This window comes from Rattus norvegicus, chromosome 19, assembly GCF_021556685.1.
Source record: "Rattus norvegicus strain SHRSP/BbbUtx chromosome 19, alternate assembly SHRSP_T2T, whole genome shotgun sequence".
NCBI classification, from domain to species: domain Eukaryota; kingdom Metazoa; phylum Chordata; class Mammalia; order Rodentia; family Muridae; genus Rattus; species Rattus norvegicus.
This window is the reverse complement of record NC_141552.1, coordinates 62,427,585-62,445,104: the sequence shown is the minus strand read 5'-3', so window position 1 is coordinate 62,445,104 and position 17,520 is coordinate 62,427,585. Positions and strand designations below refer to the sequence as shown.

The 17,520-nt window shown below is 47.6% G+C and overlaps 1 protein-coding gene across 1 annotated transcript in view; it reads right to left on the bottom strand.

The window, feature by feature from the left end:
• Positions 1-17,520, bottom strand: part of Cdh13 (cadherin 13) — a 1,039,744-nt gene that overhangs the window by 66,424 nt on the left and 955,800 nt on the right. Inside the window, 1 exon segment of the mRNA NM_138889.2 lies at positions 13,190-13,443. Within this exon segment, the coding sequence (NP_620244.1) occupies positions 13,190-13,443 (254 nt within the window).

Sequence of the window (17,520 nt, the reverse complement as noted above, 5' to 3'; positions counted from 1 at the left end):
CTGGGGGACAGAGATGGCACAGACCCTTCAAATGGTGGCCCTCAGCCAGGATGATAAGATTACAATTCTTTAAGAGATGGGGGCAGTTCTGTAAGAACCATGGCAGTCTTCTGGGTGCAGATGTGTTTGAATGACACCTGCTCTTACAAAATAAAGAAATGTTTCCCTACTTCAAAGAACTTTGACCAAAACAGACCTGGTTGTCAATTCCTTCTCTCCAGCCTGCCCAGCCATGTCTGTTAGAATGCCACTCATCGGCAGCTAAGGAACAAGGTAAACACCCCCACCTCACACAGGTATGCATGATGAGGATATGCATGATGAGGATTTCTGAGGACACTCCAGTGGTTTCTCCCACCACCCTTTCTCTTTCATTATGCTCCACTTTCTTTGAGTTTCCCCTTACTTACAACCTGTTTAAAACCTTTTGTAGTCTCTTGCTGTTTCCAGTCAGAGACTTCTTTTTCCTTCAAGCCTCGTGGCTGTTCTCTACAGGTGAAGGGGTCTCCATTCCCCTGCTATGTCTTGCAGCTGCACTGTCTGCCAAACAATTGTGCTGGAAGCTTCAGTCTCCAGCCCCTGACACCTCTGGGAGGCAGTGGGACCTTTGAGAGGCAGAGTCCAGTGGGAGGTCTCCGGGTCACTGAGGACATGTCCTCCAAGGAGCTGGAAAGCATGGCTGCTCCCTCTTTGTTCCCACAGGAGCTGGAAAACCTATGTGTAACACGTTTCCAAAGCAACACCCTTTTCTTCATAAGTTAATTTAGCTCAGGTCCCTGTGGTTGTATCAGAAAGCTTATGGTTATAGAAAGGGTGACTACCTGTGCCTCACCTCCCTGGCTTACAGCTCTGAATGGCCACAAAATATTTGCCCTTAGCCTGTATCTCTGAGGAACTCATTTCTACCCTTGTTTGGATTCACATGGCCGCTTAGCCTTTCCCACCATGTTCTTCACAGAGAAATACCAGTGGTGCCAGCATTCCTATGCAGGGCTGGTGCCCAGCTGGACACAGGAGGAAACCCGGCAGCAGCCACTGTATTGTACTTAACACGTCCCTGTCTTGCTTATGTGAATGTTGCAGTAATTGTGATTTTAAAATAATTTCTTTTTTTTCCTTTTTTCTCCTTTTTCTTTTTTTCGGAGCTGGGGACCAAACCCAGGGCCTTGCGCTTGCTAGGCAAGCACTCTACCACTGAGCTAAATCCCCAGCCCCCTTAAAATAATTTCTTTAAAAAATTATTTTATGTGTACGTGTGCCTGAGTGTGTGCACCACTTGCACGCAGTGCTCTGGGAAGCCAGAAGGGGGCACTAGATCCCCCTGGATATAACATGGAGGCTAGTGGTCAAGGAAAGAGAAGCAAACAGCGATGAAGTATATTTTATAATGTTTAAGAATTACATTTATTGTGTGTGTGTGTGTGTGTGTGTGTGTGTGCGCGCGCGCACATATGTGAGTTTGTGTGCCCATGTAGAGGAACTTTCAGGAGTCAGTTCTTTTTTTCCCCCCCATGTGGGTCCTGATGGTGGAATTCAGGTGGTAAGGCATGGTGGTAAGTGCCTTCGCTGTTCTTGTTATCCCTCAAATGTACAATTATCGTATGTCAATTAGAAATATGTCTTGCTTAGCATGAGTTGTGATCCTGTCCCCCAAAGCAAGGGCTAGGGATGTAGTTCAGTGAGCACAGAGCCAGGCCAAGAGTGTAGCTTGTAGCTCAGCGGTAGATTGTGTCTGGTAAACGTAAGGGGACGGATTCAGGTTCCAAGATCCTCACCTTGGCAGTGATGGCGGATACTACTAACTGCCGACTTCATTGCTATGTCCTGTAGGTATTTGTTACATGTTTTTGGGAAGGATGGATAGATGGATGGATGGATGAATGGATGGATGGATGGATGGAGAGATTCATTCAAATGCAGGCTCTCTACCATTCACAGACCTTCACAGGGATCAGCAGGGGTTCCAAATGGCAACACAAGGTCTGATCTTACCATGTGTAAGCTTTTGGGGCCCAGCTTAGCCATGATGGCAAGACCTCAGTTTAGAGTCTCACCACTTCAAACCACAAGTCCCAGAGGAGTCAGGGAGGCCAGCTGGGCGGGCGCCAAGGCTGAGCTGAATTTCCCGTGTTAGTTCTCCGACCCACTTGCCCACTGTGTGGTTCCTGTTTGAGGGTTGGTGCTATGATCAGCTTCTGGTGATACCCTGAGAGGCACTGAGCACTGGCTGGTGTTGCTGGCTGTCAGGTGTGGCCTCCCCTCTGTACTATACCAGAGACCCACACCTATTTTGAATGTCTTTATTACAAAGTACTAAAAGCTAATCAAAGCTAGGCATGGTTATGCATGCCTGGAATCCCAGAACTTGGGAGTTCAAGGTCATCCTCAGCTACTGTAGGAAGTGTGAGGCCAGCCTGGGCTACAAGAGATGCTACTTCAAAAAAAAAAAAAAACCAAAAAATCCCACCCCACCAAAACAAAACAATCCCTAATGCTAAGCAAATTGAATGACTTAGAGAATAAATATTGGGTAAGAAGCAATATTAACATTTGTCAATATTTTTCTAGATTGGTTCTGAGAATTAATTTCCAAGGCAGACAAGAAGACGAATGATAATTATATTCAAATAGAACCAATCTGAAACCCTATTTTCAACTACGAGTGTCTGCCCCTGGCAAACGCATAACACGTGTAGACAGATGTTACAAAGCCGGTTTATAAAATAACCTTGCGACTGTTCACCCAGTGCTTTTGGACGATCAAACCCAGTGCACACGCCACCCAGGGAATCCATGGACATCTTCTCTGTGGGTTAGGACAAAACCCAGACTTCTGTTCTTGGAGACCAGAGAGCTCAGACCTTCGAAGATCGTTTCGTGTAATTTATTAGGCTTTCTGTCCCACAGACATTTCCATAACGGGGGTATGGGGGGGATCTGACCACTCAAAACAAGGGCTGAGTCTACTAATACATTTACATAAATAATTAAGAATTCCACAGCAATGCGGCAATAAAATGTATCACTGCCATAAACCTCCAACTGGAGAACATCACTTTAATTAAAAATTACAAAAGGACTCCCATAAACAACTCATTTATATTTCAAGCGCTGTGTTGGGTGACTGCAGAGAGAAATATCTGGACCCATTTATAAAACAACACAACAAAACTCCCTCACCCCAGATCTTATTATTGAGGTCAGTAACCACATGTAATTAGAACGGAGTGTTAATAGGTCTTCGTAGATGGAGAGGCCTTTTCTAATTTCCCCAGGTAGACAGGTTATGAGCTAGCCTTTAAGATTTGATTAAAATTTAGAAGGTGGGTGGCACCCCAAATTAAACTCTTAAATCTGAGTCTGAAACCCAGTTAGGACATTTGTGACCCTCCTTTCTCCCACTGAACATTTACTGCTTATGCATCTTGGGTACCTGTGTGTCTCAGGACCTCGGGGGTGACAAGATTTTCATTTTCAAGCCGATTGAATTATTTTTCTGTTTTGCCTTAGCAATTAGAGAATAAAAGTCTCACAGTTAGCTAATGACTTTTTTTTTTGCCCAATTTACCACTTTTTGGGGGAGGGGGGCACAAGTATGCATGGTTTTCTTTTAAAAGGCCCCAAATAGTAGATTAAACAGGGCTCTGAAGAAAAGTCTTGATGAGTCCAGGACGGTCAGAGAAAGATGAAATGGGCAATTTAAACAAATCATTCGGTGCTAAATTTTCATTATTCCGTGGCATTCTTTACCATTTAGAGTGCCTGAGTGCCACTCAGCTGAAACGGCTCAAGTTCAGGGAAAAGAGAGCGACAAGACTAAGGCAGCCCCCATCCCCCTCCCTTCACCCCCAAAAGGAAAAACCAGGACAGAGCAGGTGTCATTGATTCAGAGGCTGTGCTCAAAGAATAGACTCAATTTGGATCAAGTTGGGAGGAGGGCTGGAGGATGGAAAAGGCTTCAAGATGTAACCTTCAAGAGCCTGAGCCCTGTTGCTGTACCCCCACCCCACCCCCCATGCTGGTTACCTGCCTGGCACCAGATTAAAACAGGGCCATTGGAAACACTTCCAAAGCTGGTGGGCATTAGCCAGTGTGTAGGGAATAAGAGAGCTTGTGGCCAAGAACAGTGGTAGGATACGAAAGAGGATACTGATGGGGTACAGCAGGGGAGGAGGCAGGAGGGTTATGAGTTCAAGGTCAGCCTGGGCTACACTTTTCAGGTCAGCAAGGTGGCATTTGTGGTTAACCTATCCTAAATTTGATCCCTAGAATCCACACACCTGAAGTTGTGAACCAACGGAGGCCAATTGTCCGCCGACACCCCCAATGCATTGTTCTACACTTGCACTCTTGTGTACACACACAAGTAATAAAAGAACACCAAAAATTAAAACAAGCTAGTCATGTCTGTTTATGCGTTCATATACTGGCACTCAGACACCGCAACCTGGCCACCATCATCCCTTCTATGCCTGTTAACTGCGCTCTTGCAAATGCCGGGCCCAGGGCCAGGTCTGGCCTGTGTGTAGACTTTCAAGGCCCTCAGAAGCTTTCCAGCCTAAAGACTGTCCACCTCATGAAAAGTACACCTCAGCATATCCACGTTACATGTAGATGTTTTGCTACAAAAATTTAAAGCCATTTAAGCATTTTTTCCCCCCTGGCAATTATTTGATGAGGAAAACATTTCACTGCCAGTTGCCCGCCATTTCCCTGGCATCTGCTCAGGTATTCCTGCAAGGTGCAATGGGTACCTGCTTCAGATACTCGTGCAATGTGAGATGTGTACCTGCTTTGCAGACTTAAAGATGTTTCTGAAATATTGTTTAGTTTACAGGGGCTGTCCCAAGATAGGAACATTGGTCACTTAATTCTATTTAACTTCAGATGTTTTGTTATTTCTCTCTCCCTCCCTCCCTCCCTCCTCTTCTCAGCATTCTCAAACATCACCAAGTTTCCTTTTCCTTTTTCTTTTTTTCTTCTTCTTTTAAATATATGCGAGTACATTGTCGCTCTCTTCAGACACACCAGAAGAGGGCATCAGATCCCATTACAGATGGTTATGAGCCACCATGTGCCTTGGAATAGAACTCAGGACCTCTGGAAGAGCAATCAGTGCTCTTAACAACCGAGCCATCTCTCTGGCCCAACATTCTTTTACTTATGACTATCCACTTCTGGGAGGTTCAACATGCACCACTCCTTAGGAGGGAACATGCAGCAGCTAACGCTGTGTTAGGCTTATGTTCTAAGTATACATCCCCGTTCCAATAGGTCAATGAGTTATCACTACAATCCTGGCTTGTGAATGACAGTGACCTTGAACTTGCTATGCAGCTGTCGATGACCTTGAACTCCTAATTTTCCTGAGTCTATCTCCCAAGTGCTGACATTAACAGCCGTACCTGATCTATGGCCTACTGGGATGGGTCCTGGGGCCTTGTGCATGCTAGGCAAGTGTACAACATACTGTGTGGGTTCCCGGTCTTCCTTGTATTGTCTGTTATTTTGTTAGGTAGAACTTCAGCATCCAATGTCACTGGATTCTATGGCTTAGATAAAGGTCTCCCAAAAGCTTGTGTGCCACAAAGATTGATCTTAGGATGATGAGGACCTTAGTGGGTGGGGCCTAGCGGGAGGAAGTTAGGTTGTTGGAAGCGTGTCTTTGAAGGGGGTCTTGGCACTCCAGGTCCACCTTTTTCTCTTGTTGCTTCCTGTTCTCTGAAAAGTGATCTGATTGTACTGTTATGCCCCCCACCATGATGTGCAAACTCCCCAGAGCCCCTGAATAGCAAGGATGATGGACTGTGGATGGTGGGATGCAGATGGTGGAATTTGGATGAAGGACTACAGATGGGGCCTTTGCAACTATGAGCCTAAGTGAATCTCTCTCTCCTCTGGCTGATTTTGTGTTTTGTGGTGCTGGGATTTGAATTCAGCACCTCATGTGTGCAAGTCTTTTTCTTTCTAGGTGGGCCATCTCAGGAATTCTATTCCCATAATGGGAATCTATCTCAGCCACGAGATGTTTGATCCACATGGCAGACACTGTCACTCACTTCTCAGTGCCCACTCTTCCTTAGCAAAGATCTCAGCTGTAAGAGCTACACTAGTTAGAGATGGACATGGGAATAACAGTAGGAAACGAAACTTGAAGAGGAATCCAGGAAATCACCTTAAAAAACCCAGGACACGGGCAGATAAATGGCTCAGTGGTAAAGCACCTGCCGTGAAGTCATGAGGACTCGAGTTCAGAGGCCAGAATCTCTGTAAATGCTAAGTGAGGTGCCAGGTAGACACCCATAGTCAGACCTTGGGGACATGGAGACAAGGGCTCTCCCAAGACTGGGCGTGTAAGTGAGCTCTGGGTTTGGCTGAGAGTTACTGCTTCATGAATATGGTGGAAGATCAATCCAGTATGATTCCTGATATAAACCCTGGTCCTACACACACACACACACACACACACACACGGAACACACACCCAAGCACAAAAACAACCATGAATCACACACACATATACACACACACACACACAAACACACACACACACACAAAGACACATACACAGACAAAGACACACATACATGGAACCCACATCCAAGCACAAACATGCATCACACACACACACACACACACACACACACACACACACACACACACACACGCAGACACGCACAGACAAAGACACACATATGCAGTGGGGAAACCAGAAAGCATCCCTTATCATTTCCTTTGCCCCATCCTGATGGCTGAGATACAGATATAAAGGCTGGCACACTGGCAGCCACAACAGTTCATGAGGACGAGATTGCCCCGTAGCAGCATCAGAAGTGGAAGGACCCTGGGTTCTTGACCATATTCTGGGGCTGCCACACCTGCCTCCTCTTGTCTTGTGTGAGGAAAATGCTGTCTTTTCAGAGCCCCCTCAATTAGAATCTTCCTGTTCTATCCCGAATGTATTTCCTGCTGAAATGGCAGGCACTAGCAATGGGATAAGGGGGTGCTTATTCAGCAGTGAATGGTTGATGGCTATTTCTGCACATGGATGGCTGCTTGGCATATCCGAAAGCACAGGTGGCAGGACACAGAGGGATGAGTGACATCAGCCACGTGCGGTAATTAATGGAACTCTTTGCACGTGTCTCCCCCCAATCCCTCCGGATCTGCATGGAGGTTGTTGAGAAGGATCTCCCTGGATGGATGATTACAGATATTTTCTTTCCCTCATTGCAAAAGTTTCCTCTATGAGCTGTCTCAACAGTCACCAGACAGATGGAATTTTCCATCACTCAGAGCCCGCTGTCTGTTTCAATCTGGGGCAAAGCATACCGAGTGATGGGCTTGTGAGTGGGCCTCAGTAATGAAGGTCTTCTAGAGAATTTACACTCCTGCCTGGACACTTCCTGCCTTCAGGGCTACAGGCTGGGCATCGACCAAGTGCCTGGGTTTCTGAACACCCCCTTGGAGGATCAGAGTCAGGGCTAAGCCCGGATGTGCATTCTGTCACACAGGACAGTATGGGCTAGACCAGGGGTTTGTGTAGAGGTTCTCACAGATGTGTGGAGCAGCAGGAGACCCCTCCTGGAGGAGGCTGGGGTGATCGTCAAGGGCAGGCTTGACCCAAGTGATGCCCCCAGGATGTCCACTGAGGACAGCATGGCTACTTGTTGCTGGCTTGGGGGTTAAGTATGATTGGACTTGAGATGGATGGAGGTGGTTATTGGAACTCACTTGCACAGAAAGTCTTAGACTGGATGGAGACAGAGAAATAGAATGAGGGAGGAAGTCGGGGGAGGAGGAGGAGGAAACACTACAATATCACCAGAAGATGCCTTGCTCCCATCTTGCAGAGGAGGAAGGAGGGAGAGGTGATGAGGGCATGGTGGGTAGAGAGAAGAAAGGGAACCAGTTGAGGAGAAAGCCCAGCTGGAAAAGTGTCATCCAAACGTGGGGCATGAGTTTGATTCCCCCAAACACACGTCATAAAAGCCAGGCATGGAGATGCATGCCTGCTATCCCAGAACTGGAGAAGCAGAGACAGGTGGACCCCTGGGGCTTCTTGGCCAGCCAGCCTAGCCTATTTGGTGATCTCTGGGCCAGCCTAGCCTACTTGGTGATCTCTGGGCCAGTGGGAGACTTGTTTCAAGGAGGACAGCTTCTGAGGTTAATCTCCCGGCCTCCTACACATGAACACACATACCTGTACACACAGATCATTCACAAGGTGGGGACAGGCAAAGAATAGAAATAGAGAGAGGGGGTTGGGGATTTAGCTCAGTGGTAGAGCGCTTGCCTAGCAAGCGCAAGGCCCTGGGTTCGGTCCCCAGCTCCGAAAAGAAAAGAAAAAAAAAAGAAATAGAGAGAGGAGGGGGGACAAGAAAGGCAGGGAAGCTTGGAGTGAGACAGATACAGAGGTGGAAGTTGGGAGGAGAAGACCAAAGAAGGACTGAGCTAGGAGAAGAAAGCCCAGAGAGATGGGCAGAGAGAAAGACACAGAAGTAGAATGGGATGGACAGAGAAGCAGAGGGATGGACAGAGAGGCAGAGGGATGGACAGAGAAGCAGAGGGATGGAGATATTTTTGGCACAGCCATTGCTAAGAGGGAGACAGAGTTCTGTGTGGGACCGCTGGGCTCTGCCATTGGCATAGCTCTGAGTAGAGGCCACTAGGGGCAGCAGGCTGGGTCAGCACCATTTTCTTTTGTTGTGCCTTAGTCAGCTAAGTGCAGAGATCTTGAGATAAAATAATAGCTCCCAGAGTGAAACTCCCCCCTCTTCTAATCCCGTTCCCTAAAGAATTACTTGAGCTACAACAGTAATGAGACCAGAGACTGTTTGCAAAGTCATCATCTGCCTTAGAACAGTCCAGTGAAGAGCTGTGGGGGAAGTCTCTCCCAGCCTGGCCCCTCCACTCAGCCTCGCTCACCCCCTGAACATACAGCCTCCCTGGAGGCCCCTTTCCAGTGTGCTGGGTCAAGCTCCCCATCACTAAAGTGCCTTTCCTTCCCAGGGTGGTAGGTCCACTTGGCAGGGATGTTTCATGAATAGAGAACCAGCACCAGAAGAGGAGAAAAATGCAGGGGGCGGGCAGGGCCAGGAGGAGGAAGGAGGAGAAAAGGGAAGGGCAGTGAGTGGAGAAGAGAAGAGAGGATGAGAGAAGAGAGAAGGTTCAGCCCGTGAAACTGAGGAAGGCATACTTGACAGGCAATTCTGATGCCTAGTGGGGAAAGTAACCAGCCTAGCATTCCTCATCCAAGCCAGCATCCCTCATCCAAGCCAGCATCTCTCATCCAAGCCAGCGTCCCTCATCCAGTCCAGCATCTCTCAGCAAGGCCAGCATCCCTCAGTAAGGCCAGCATCCCTCAGCAAGTCCAGCATCACCCAGGCACTTTAGCATCCCTTAGCCAATCCTGCATCCCGTGAGCAGATGTTGGCCCTCTTAGGTGACCAGCTGCAGAGAACTAAGGGAGCTGTATTATCTAAGGGTTTCTGTGGTTTCCACCCATGGGGACCATCTGTGCCTCCTGAAAACCCGGCATTTACTTACTCTTGTCTCCTGAGAAGCGTCCCAGCCCTCTCTAAGTGGTACCAGTTCAAACTTTCACGGAGGATGCTGGGATCAACTGTGGTACTGAACAATAGAGTCAGCCCACGGGCACTGTTCATCCCCTTGCTCTTCCGGGTCACATGTCCCAGATGGCTCAGTAAGCCCCTGCTGGTACTGGCTGCACTGCTTCTGGGGAGGGTGTGGCTCTTTCTGCAGGCAGAGAGAGGACTGGTCCAGGGCTGACCTCGTTTCCTTGGAGATGTACAAACCTGAATGAGGATGGAGCCAACCAGGGAGAATAGCTCCGTGGTGTGAAAAGGAATCTGGCCTCGCTACCCCAGTGCCATCTTGCTGGGGGCCAGGTGCCCCCATTTCAATCAGTGGGGCCGATCCATGCATTGTTTGGCATAGGTGAGTGTGAGCTGGGTCCAGGTCACTGGTGGCCTGTGTCACAGATGCTGGTCAGACCTGCCTTTCCAAGTTCACAGGTTGGAGATATTTAGCAGCCCCAAACCCCCTCAGTGGGCACTCCTACCATTGCGCCGGGGCAATAGGAAACCCATGGCCTCTACTCTATGGCCTGGATCTTGCTTTCCAGGCTCTGGTGTTTGCCTTAGTACTCAGTGGCTTGGCCATCGCCAACAAGCTTTCTCTCTGCATCTCATCCCATCCTTCATTCGGGTGCAAGGAGGAGTGCTTCCTTGACCTCTCTCAGTGCTTAAGCAGTATGCTCTCCTGCCTGCCTTCCTGGCTCACCATTGATGGGTGGTCACACCTCCGCTGGCCCTCCAGTTAGGTGCCCTTGGCCAGAGGCTCATCCGTTGCTCAAGCCCAGTGACCTGACAGGAGTGTGACCCGGAGTGAAGCAGGAGGAACAGCTGCTGGAGATGCTGTGTTTTCTCTGTGAAGCTCTGACATGTCAGGCTACCAGCTCATGTCACCTGGAACCTTAGGGATACCCCTGCAGCCTCTAGTTGCTTCTCCTCCTGCTCCTCCACCCTATAAACATCCACAGACCCGCAGCAAAGGAACCCTTTGCTTAAGTTAGCCAAGAACTGCATTCGATTAGAGAACCCAAAGGGATCCTCTATCACTTCCTTGAGGTGGGCGCTGTGCCTTTCATTCTAGGAACCCCCTACTAGTCACTCGCCATTCCATTAACCTTTTCATCCCCAGCAGCACCACAGCAGAGACAGCAAGGTAGAGCCCAGGCTTAGCAATGCTCGCTCCAGCTGCCGCTCATTTTATCCCCCACGGGAATCCACTGCCTCCGCCTCCTATTGTAGAAACACAAAATGGTATTAAGCCGCCCTAAAGACAGCCTGCACAGCTGCCTTGTAGCTAAGCTACAGGTTTCCCATCCAAGTCCTTAAGAAATGCTCTTTTTTAAGGTTAAATTGTCTCTTCCTTTGCTGGATCCCCAGCAGGGGGCAGGGAAGAGAGAAGACAGAGGAAGAAAGGTGATCTCCCATTCTCACTGTCAGCGAAGTCGTTACTTTTTTTTGCAAAATCCTCTAGTTCATCTGGCAAATCAGAAAGTCTGGAGGTGAAAAGAAACTTTGTATGTGCGTGTGGTCAAAATACGGAGAAAAACTTACTGTGGGGTATCTGGCCCTGATGAATATATTCAAAACACAAATCTTGGACCCAAGGCTCAAGGAACATCATGAAAGAGAGGGCAGAAAGATGCTACGAGCCACAGGAATGGGGAGTCTGTTCTGAAAGTGTGTTTCTTAGATTGACAGAAAAGCTGCACCCTTGACACCTTGACAACATGGCTGCCCAAGCAAGACCTGGACATTGACAATACCAATAGATATGCTGACATGGAGGGGAAGAACCTCAAGAGGTCTCATCCCCATACAAAGACCCACAGGTCACCATGGAATGCTGGGAGAGGGAGAAATAGCCCCCTAACTGGTTATCCAATACCAAGTGGTCATCCCGGAAGTCATATATGTACAAGTGACACTAAATGAACCGAGTAGGTTGTATTCATGTACTTATGCATATATATGTATGACAGCAACAGAGGGAAAAGGGGCCAGGAATATGGGAGAGGGTGGCTGGTGCCAGGTAAAGAAAGGAAAGGGGTAGATGGTATAATCATGTTTTAAATATGACCCAGTTAAAGACAAATAAAGATAAGTTAAAATAAAAAAAACAACTATTAAGGAATGAAGGCAGAAATTGTTGACCACCCCACCCCCACGACTGATTATTAGAACTCCATCCCAGGGGTCCATTTCTAAGGATCAGGCAAATTCTGTTCTTTGCCTGTGATGCCCAGAACTAATGTGCATTCAGAAGGGAAGGGACAGGGCATTGTGTCAACCCATCTCCTCTGCTGTCACACCTGGGAAGACTTGAACAAGTGCTCACACCTGTCTGGAGTGTAGGCGTGTGCGTGAGTCCATGCATCTGTGTGCGTGCATGCGAAGGCCAGCCTCTATCAGTCTCTAAAGATAATAATAATTGTTATTAGGGACAGGTCTCACTCCGTAGCCTTGACTGGTCTGGATCTCATTATGCAGATCAGGCTGGCCTTGAATTCATAGAGGCGATGATACCTCTGCCTCCCCAGTGCTTGGATTAAAGGTGTGGACCACCATGCATGGTGCACAGATTATTTTCTGTCAACTTGATAGAAACTTGGGCCACCTGGGAAGAGAGAACCACAGCTGAAAGACTGCCTCCATCAGACTGGCCTGGAGGCGTGTCAATAGGGGGATTTTCTTGATTAATGACTGATGTTGGAGAGCCCACCCCCTGTAGGCAGTGCCAACCCTGGGCAGGTGGTCCTTGGCTGTGTCAAAAGGTAGGCCAAGCAATCCATGAGCAGCAAGCCAGTGATCAGCACTCCTCCTAAGCTCCTGCCTCAGCTACTGCTTGGGTCCTTATCCTGACTTCTCTCAATGATTCAATGGGACTGGAATATGCAAGCTATCCCTCTCCAAACTGCTTTTGGTTATGGTGTTTATTATTGCTTGGTTATGGTGATAGAGAGCAACCGAGGATACCTGGCCTCTACCTTATGCTTCGAGGCAGGGTCTCTCATTGAACCTGGGGCTTACCAGTAAAGCCAGACTGACTGCCCAGCAAGCTCTAGGGATCTTCCTGTCTCTGCCTCCCCAGTGCTGGGATTATAAGTATGCTCCACCACATCAGCTCTATGGGATCCAGGGACACAAACTCAGATCTTTTTACTCATGGAACTGTCTTCTCATCCCTGAATTTCCAATACCTCCTTCCACAAATGGAACCAACCAGTGCCTTTCTTGTAAGGCTGGAGCATCAAGAGAAGCAGAAGCCCATACAGAATACTTTTTATGACCCTTCTTTAGTCTCGGGCATTTGAGGATGTAGCCATCAAGCCGGTCCCTTCCTGAGATGAAATCACAGGTTAGGATATTGTCCTCTCACTGACAGCACTTTGGCTCCATCAGATACAAACTTCTCTTTCCTCCCACACATCCAGATGGGCAGTAGGGTTAACTCAATAGCATTTTGCAATGGGCAAACAGCAACTGAAACCAGCGACTACAACCAGTGACCAGCAACTAGCGACCAGCTTTGGCAACCAAAGAGGAAGGCGGTTTCTTGTATGCTTCTATCTGTGGATCCTGAGTAGCTCACCCACCTGATAGTTTGATGTTGCAGGGAATCCGGGTCTGTGGCATTCACTGTCAGCAGCACACTGCCCACAGAGATATTTTCCTGTTTGGTCACCATCATGGGGTCTGGGTAGAAGACTGGTCCCTCGTTGACATCCAAGACCGTGATGTGGACAGTGGCCGTGGAGCTGGGGCCATAGGAGACGTCGGGTACCAATGGGTCCTCATTCTCCACTTTGATCAGCAGGGTGTGAAAGGCAGAGATCTCATAGTCCAGGGGCTGGGGGAGCAGACAGAAGGGTGTTAGAAAGGTGCACATCCTGAAGTTCATGTGTGCTTTGCACTTGGTCCCTTTGGCATTGCCTGAGCAGCTGTGAGCGCTGGGGACAGGTCTGGATTTCATGGTTTAAGTCTTGTGCCATTTCAGGGGTCTTTAAAAAAAAGAATATGACATCTGGGAATGTGGCTCAGGTGTGAGAGGCTTGGTTAGTGTGCACAAAACCCTAGGTTCTGTCCCCAGTTCATCACAAGACCAGGCGGGATGGGCCATGAAAACTCAGTGCTCCAGAAAAGCAGAAGGATCAGGATTCTTTCTCTTTCTTTCTTCCTTCCTTCCTTCCTTCCTTCCTTCCTTCCTTCCTTCCTTCCTTCCTTCCTTCTTTCCTTCCTTTCTTCCTTCCTTCCTTCCTTCTCTTTCAAAATTTATTTATTTATTTATTTACTTATTATGTATACAGCATTCTGCTTACATATATGCCTACACACCAGAAGAAGGCACCAGATCCCATTACAGATGGTTGTGAGCCACCATGTGGTTGCTGGGAATTGAACTTGGGACCTCTGGAAGAGCAGTCAGTGCTTTTAACTGCTGAGCCATCTCTCCAGCCCCTAGGATTTCATTTCAGTGTGACCCAATCTAGAATCCCCTGGGAAGAGAGTCTTAATTCCGGATTATCTAGATCAGGTTGCCCATGGTTCTGTCTGTAGGGCATTGTCTTGATACTTAATTGAGGTGGGAAGACCCAGACTGAACATGGGAAGTTTTGGGGCTGGGCCCTGGATGTATAAGAGTGAAGCAATCAAGCAAGCATCACTCCAGACATTTATTTCTCAGCTCTTGACTGTGGATGTCTTAAGTCCCTGCCTTGACTTCCTCTCAACCACAGACTGTAACTTGGAATTATGAACCCAAAACAAAACACAAAACCCCTTCCTCTGCTAATTTGCCTCTTTTCAGGGCATTTTTTTTTTTTTAAAATCACAGCAACAGAAATGAACTAGAACAAAGGTCATTGGCTATCTAATAAGTGCTAGGCTAGCCTGGTCTAAAGATCTTTCTCAAACAAACAAGGAGAAAAGGAACAGGGCGCAAGTAAACAAACATGGTGCAACACCATTGTGTTTGGATGGAAAAATAAATGAATGACCCCCCAAGCCCCTCCCCTGACTTGAGCCTTAGTTTCTGGCAATGCTGACGCTGTAAGGTTTCCAGACTGTAATCCATTAACTCATGACTTCAACATCCCTGGGGGTTCAGTGAAGGAGAAACCTGAGGACCTGGGATCCAGCAGAATGTGAGCTCACCCCAGTTCTATTACCCAGGTAGACAGGTGGAGCAGGCAGACCTAGCTTCACTCCTATGGCTGCTGGCCCTGCCTCGACTTCCTCACAGTGTCTGATTGCCTCATTATATTTTGTGCCTATCCCACTAACCTGAGAGTAACTTACTGCTGTGTCCTCTTTCCTTTGATTCTAGTAACAGATTTTCACCCATGCCAAGTGACACCCTGCTAGGTCAGTCACCCCGTTAAAGAAATTTCAGACAAGGAGCCAGGACAGTTGAGAAATAGTTACTTACTCCAACTGGGACACTTAAGGAGACAGAAGCTCTGGCTTGTTGGGCCAGACTATGTTGAGGGCATGGATAACATAGAGGGAGGCATGTATCCACTTGTATGTGTGATAGGGCTCAGGTTGGGATCCCAGAACCAGAAGCAAGGTCTATGTGACTTCCTGTAGCGCCTTCTCAGAGGAGAGAAATCAGGGGACAGATGAAGGTCCTGTGAGATGTAACCTGTAAGGATGTCAGGAGCCATCTAGGAGAGGCTAAGGCTAGCAGGTGACTTTCCTGGAGGTGGCCCATCGTTTTCTGCATGGCCTGTGATGGGTGACCTCTGAGAGGCAAGGTCCCAAGAGACTTCATCTCAGGATTGCTTCCTATTGCTGATAGGATTTTTCCTGTCCTTGCTACACAGTCTAATGCTTCCTGGGCATTAGCTCAGCCTGTTGAGCAGATCTTCTTCAGATCCATGAAGAAGTACCATCATGAAGTAATGCCATATAGACAAATTGATGGTTTCATAATCCCTGATAACGATTTCATAGCATTCCTGACCTGATTTGAATAATTTTAGGAAGAAAGTTTTAAGAGATGGTTTTAGTTGTTTTGGCAGAAAGATATAGTGAAATTAGAATCAAGAATAGAGCATGCCCCCTCCTCATAGAATAGTGAGCAAAGGCTGCACAGTAAGGAATACAGTGAGCTTTCACAATTACACCGGAAAGAGAAAGAGGCTCAGGACAAATTTGTGATCAAGGAAGAACATTCATTCTAGGTCAGGTCCAAGGCTGAAGCCACAGGTGTGCACTATGATAAAGCAAGGCCAAGGGAAACGGTTGCTTTGAACTTATAATGAGCTTATAGAATGAAACACTGCTTTGAAGTTAACACCAACATCTTTCTGTAACTCCCCCTTTGTGTAACATTTTATCTATGAGGTAATTTTCTAAAGAGCTTTTGTCTAAGAAGGTATAAGGCCAGGGAGAAGGAATAAAGTGTAGCATCTGGGGCTCTGCCCCACCCACCCAATGTACATGCCTGTCTATACATACATGTGTAGATACGTGTGTATGTATGTGAGTATGCATGAACACTTGTGGAGTTGATGAGACAGGTGGTAGGGCCCAACAAGAGTATATGAGTGTGTATGAGTGTGTGTGTGTGTGTGTGTGTGTATGAGTGTATATGTATCTGTGCATATTGCCTGTGTCAAAGATTTTAATTCTTTTCTTTTCTTTTCTCTCTGCTTCACGAAGAGTTAATGAGTTCCAAGCCTCTCACCTGGCCAGTGAGAGGTCCTAGAGCAAGAGAGAAAAGCAACCAGTGCTTATTAGCATGAAATAGTAAGTTACACAGAGAGAAACCAGCGCTTATTAAAAGCACAGCTAGTAAGATTAGAAGGCCAGGGCTCATCAGTCTTTGACCTTTGTCAAATGCTGTATCCCGCTCAGTACCATTCAACCCAGGGCAGGCTCCTGGCAGATATCTGAGCTGAATCCTGGTGAGGATCCAGTATTGATAGTGTTGCACAAGCCAGAGCCCTTGAACCAGACCACTGACTCACTGCAATGGACGCTTGCAAGTAAAAATGTGTGGACAAAAGGGTAGGGAAGGTTGCTAGGGGGGCAGATATGAGGGTACAGGGAGATGAGTGGGATTGGGGTGCATGATGTGAAATCCACAAAGAATCAATAAAATATTTAAAAAATAATAAAAAAATGTATCCTGTCAGATAAAATAAACAATTTCCTCATCCATCCGGGTGGCTTCTGGTCATGGTGTTTATTATCATCCATTGCTGGTAAGTTACTAGCATCCTCTGTAGACTTGGAGGATGGCCAGGGCCATGCCATCTCATGCCCTTACCCTTTTGAAAGCAGCAGCCTTGGATGGCCAGTGACAGGTTCTCCTGACAGCTCTGTCACTGTATTATTATGGAGGAAGAACTGAGGTGACCCAGAGGTGGGGAAGGGCAGAAACCCAGGTTCTGTGTCTTCTAGAAACCAGGTGTGTCTGTGATCTGCCATGCTCAATGGCTCTAGTACTGATATGATGTAGTTGCTAATGGGATTCTGTACTGGCTCATTTTTGTTGTCCATTTTACCCAACACAGAGTCTCCAGGGAAGAAGGAACCTCTGCTGAATAACTGATTCAGATGATGGCCGCATCTGGGAGGCACTGCCTTCATCGATAACTGAGGCAGGAGGGCCCAGCCCACTGTGTCCAGTACTATCCCTAGGTCCCTAGGCAGGTGTGTAAGAAGGATAAGAGAGAGAAAGAGAGAGAGAGAGAGAGAGAGAGAGAGAGAGAGAGAGAGAGGTGCAGAGAGAGACAGAGAGACAGAAAGAGAAACAGAGAGATAGAGAGAGACAGAGATGGAAAGAGATGGAGAGAGACAGAGAGACACAGAATGATACAGAGAGACAGAGGAAGACAGTCAGGGAGAGGCAGAGAGATAGAGAGAGATAGAGAGGCAGAGAGAGACAGAGCGAGATACATAGAGAGACACAGAGAGA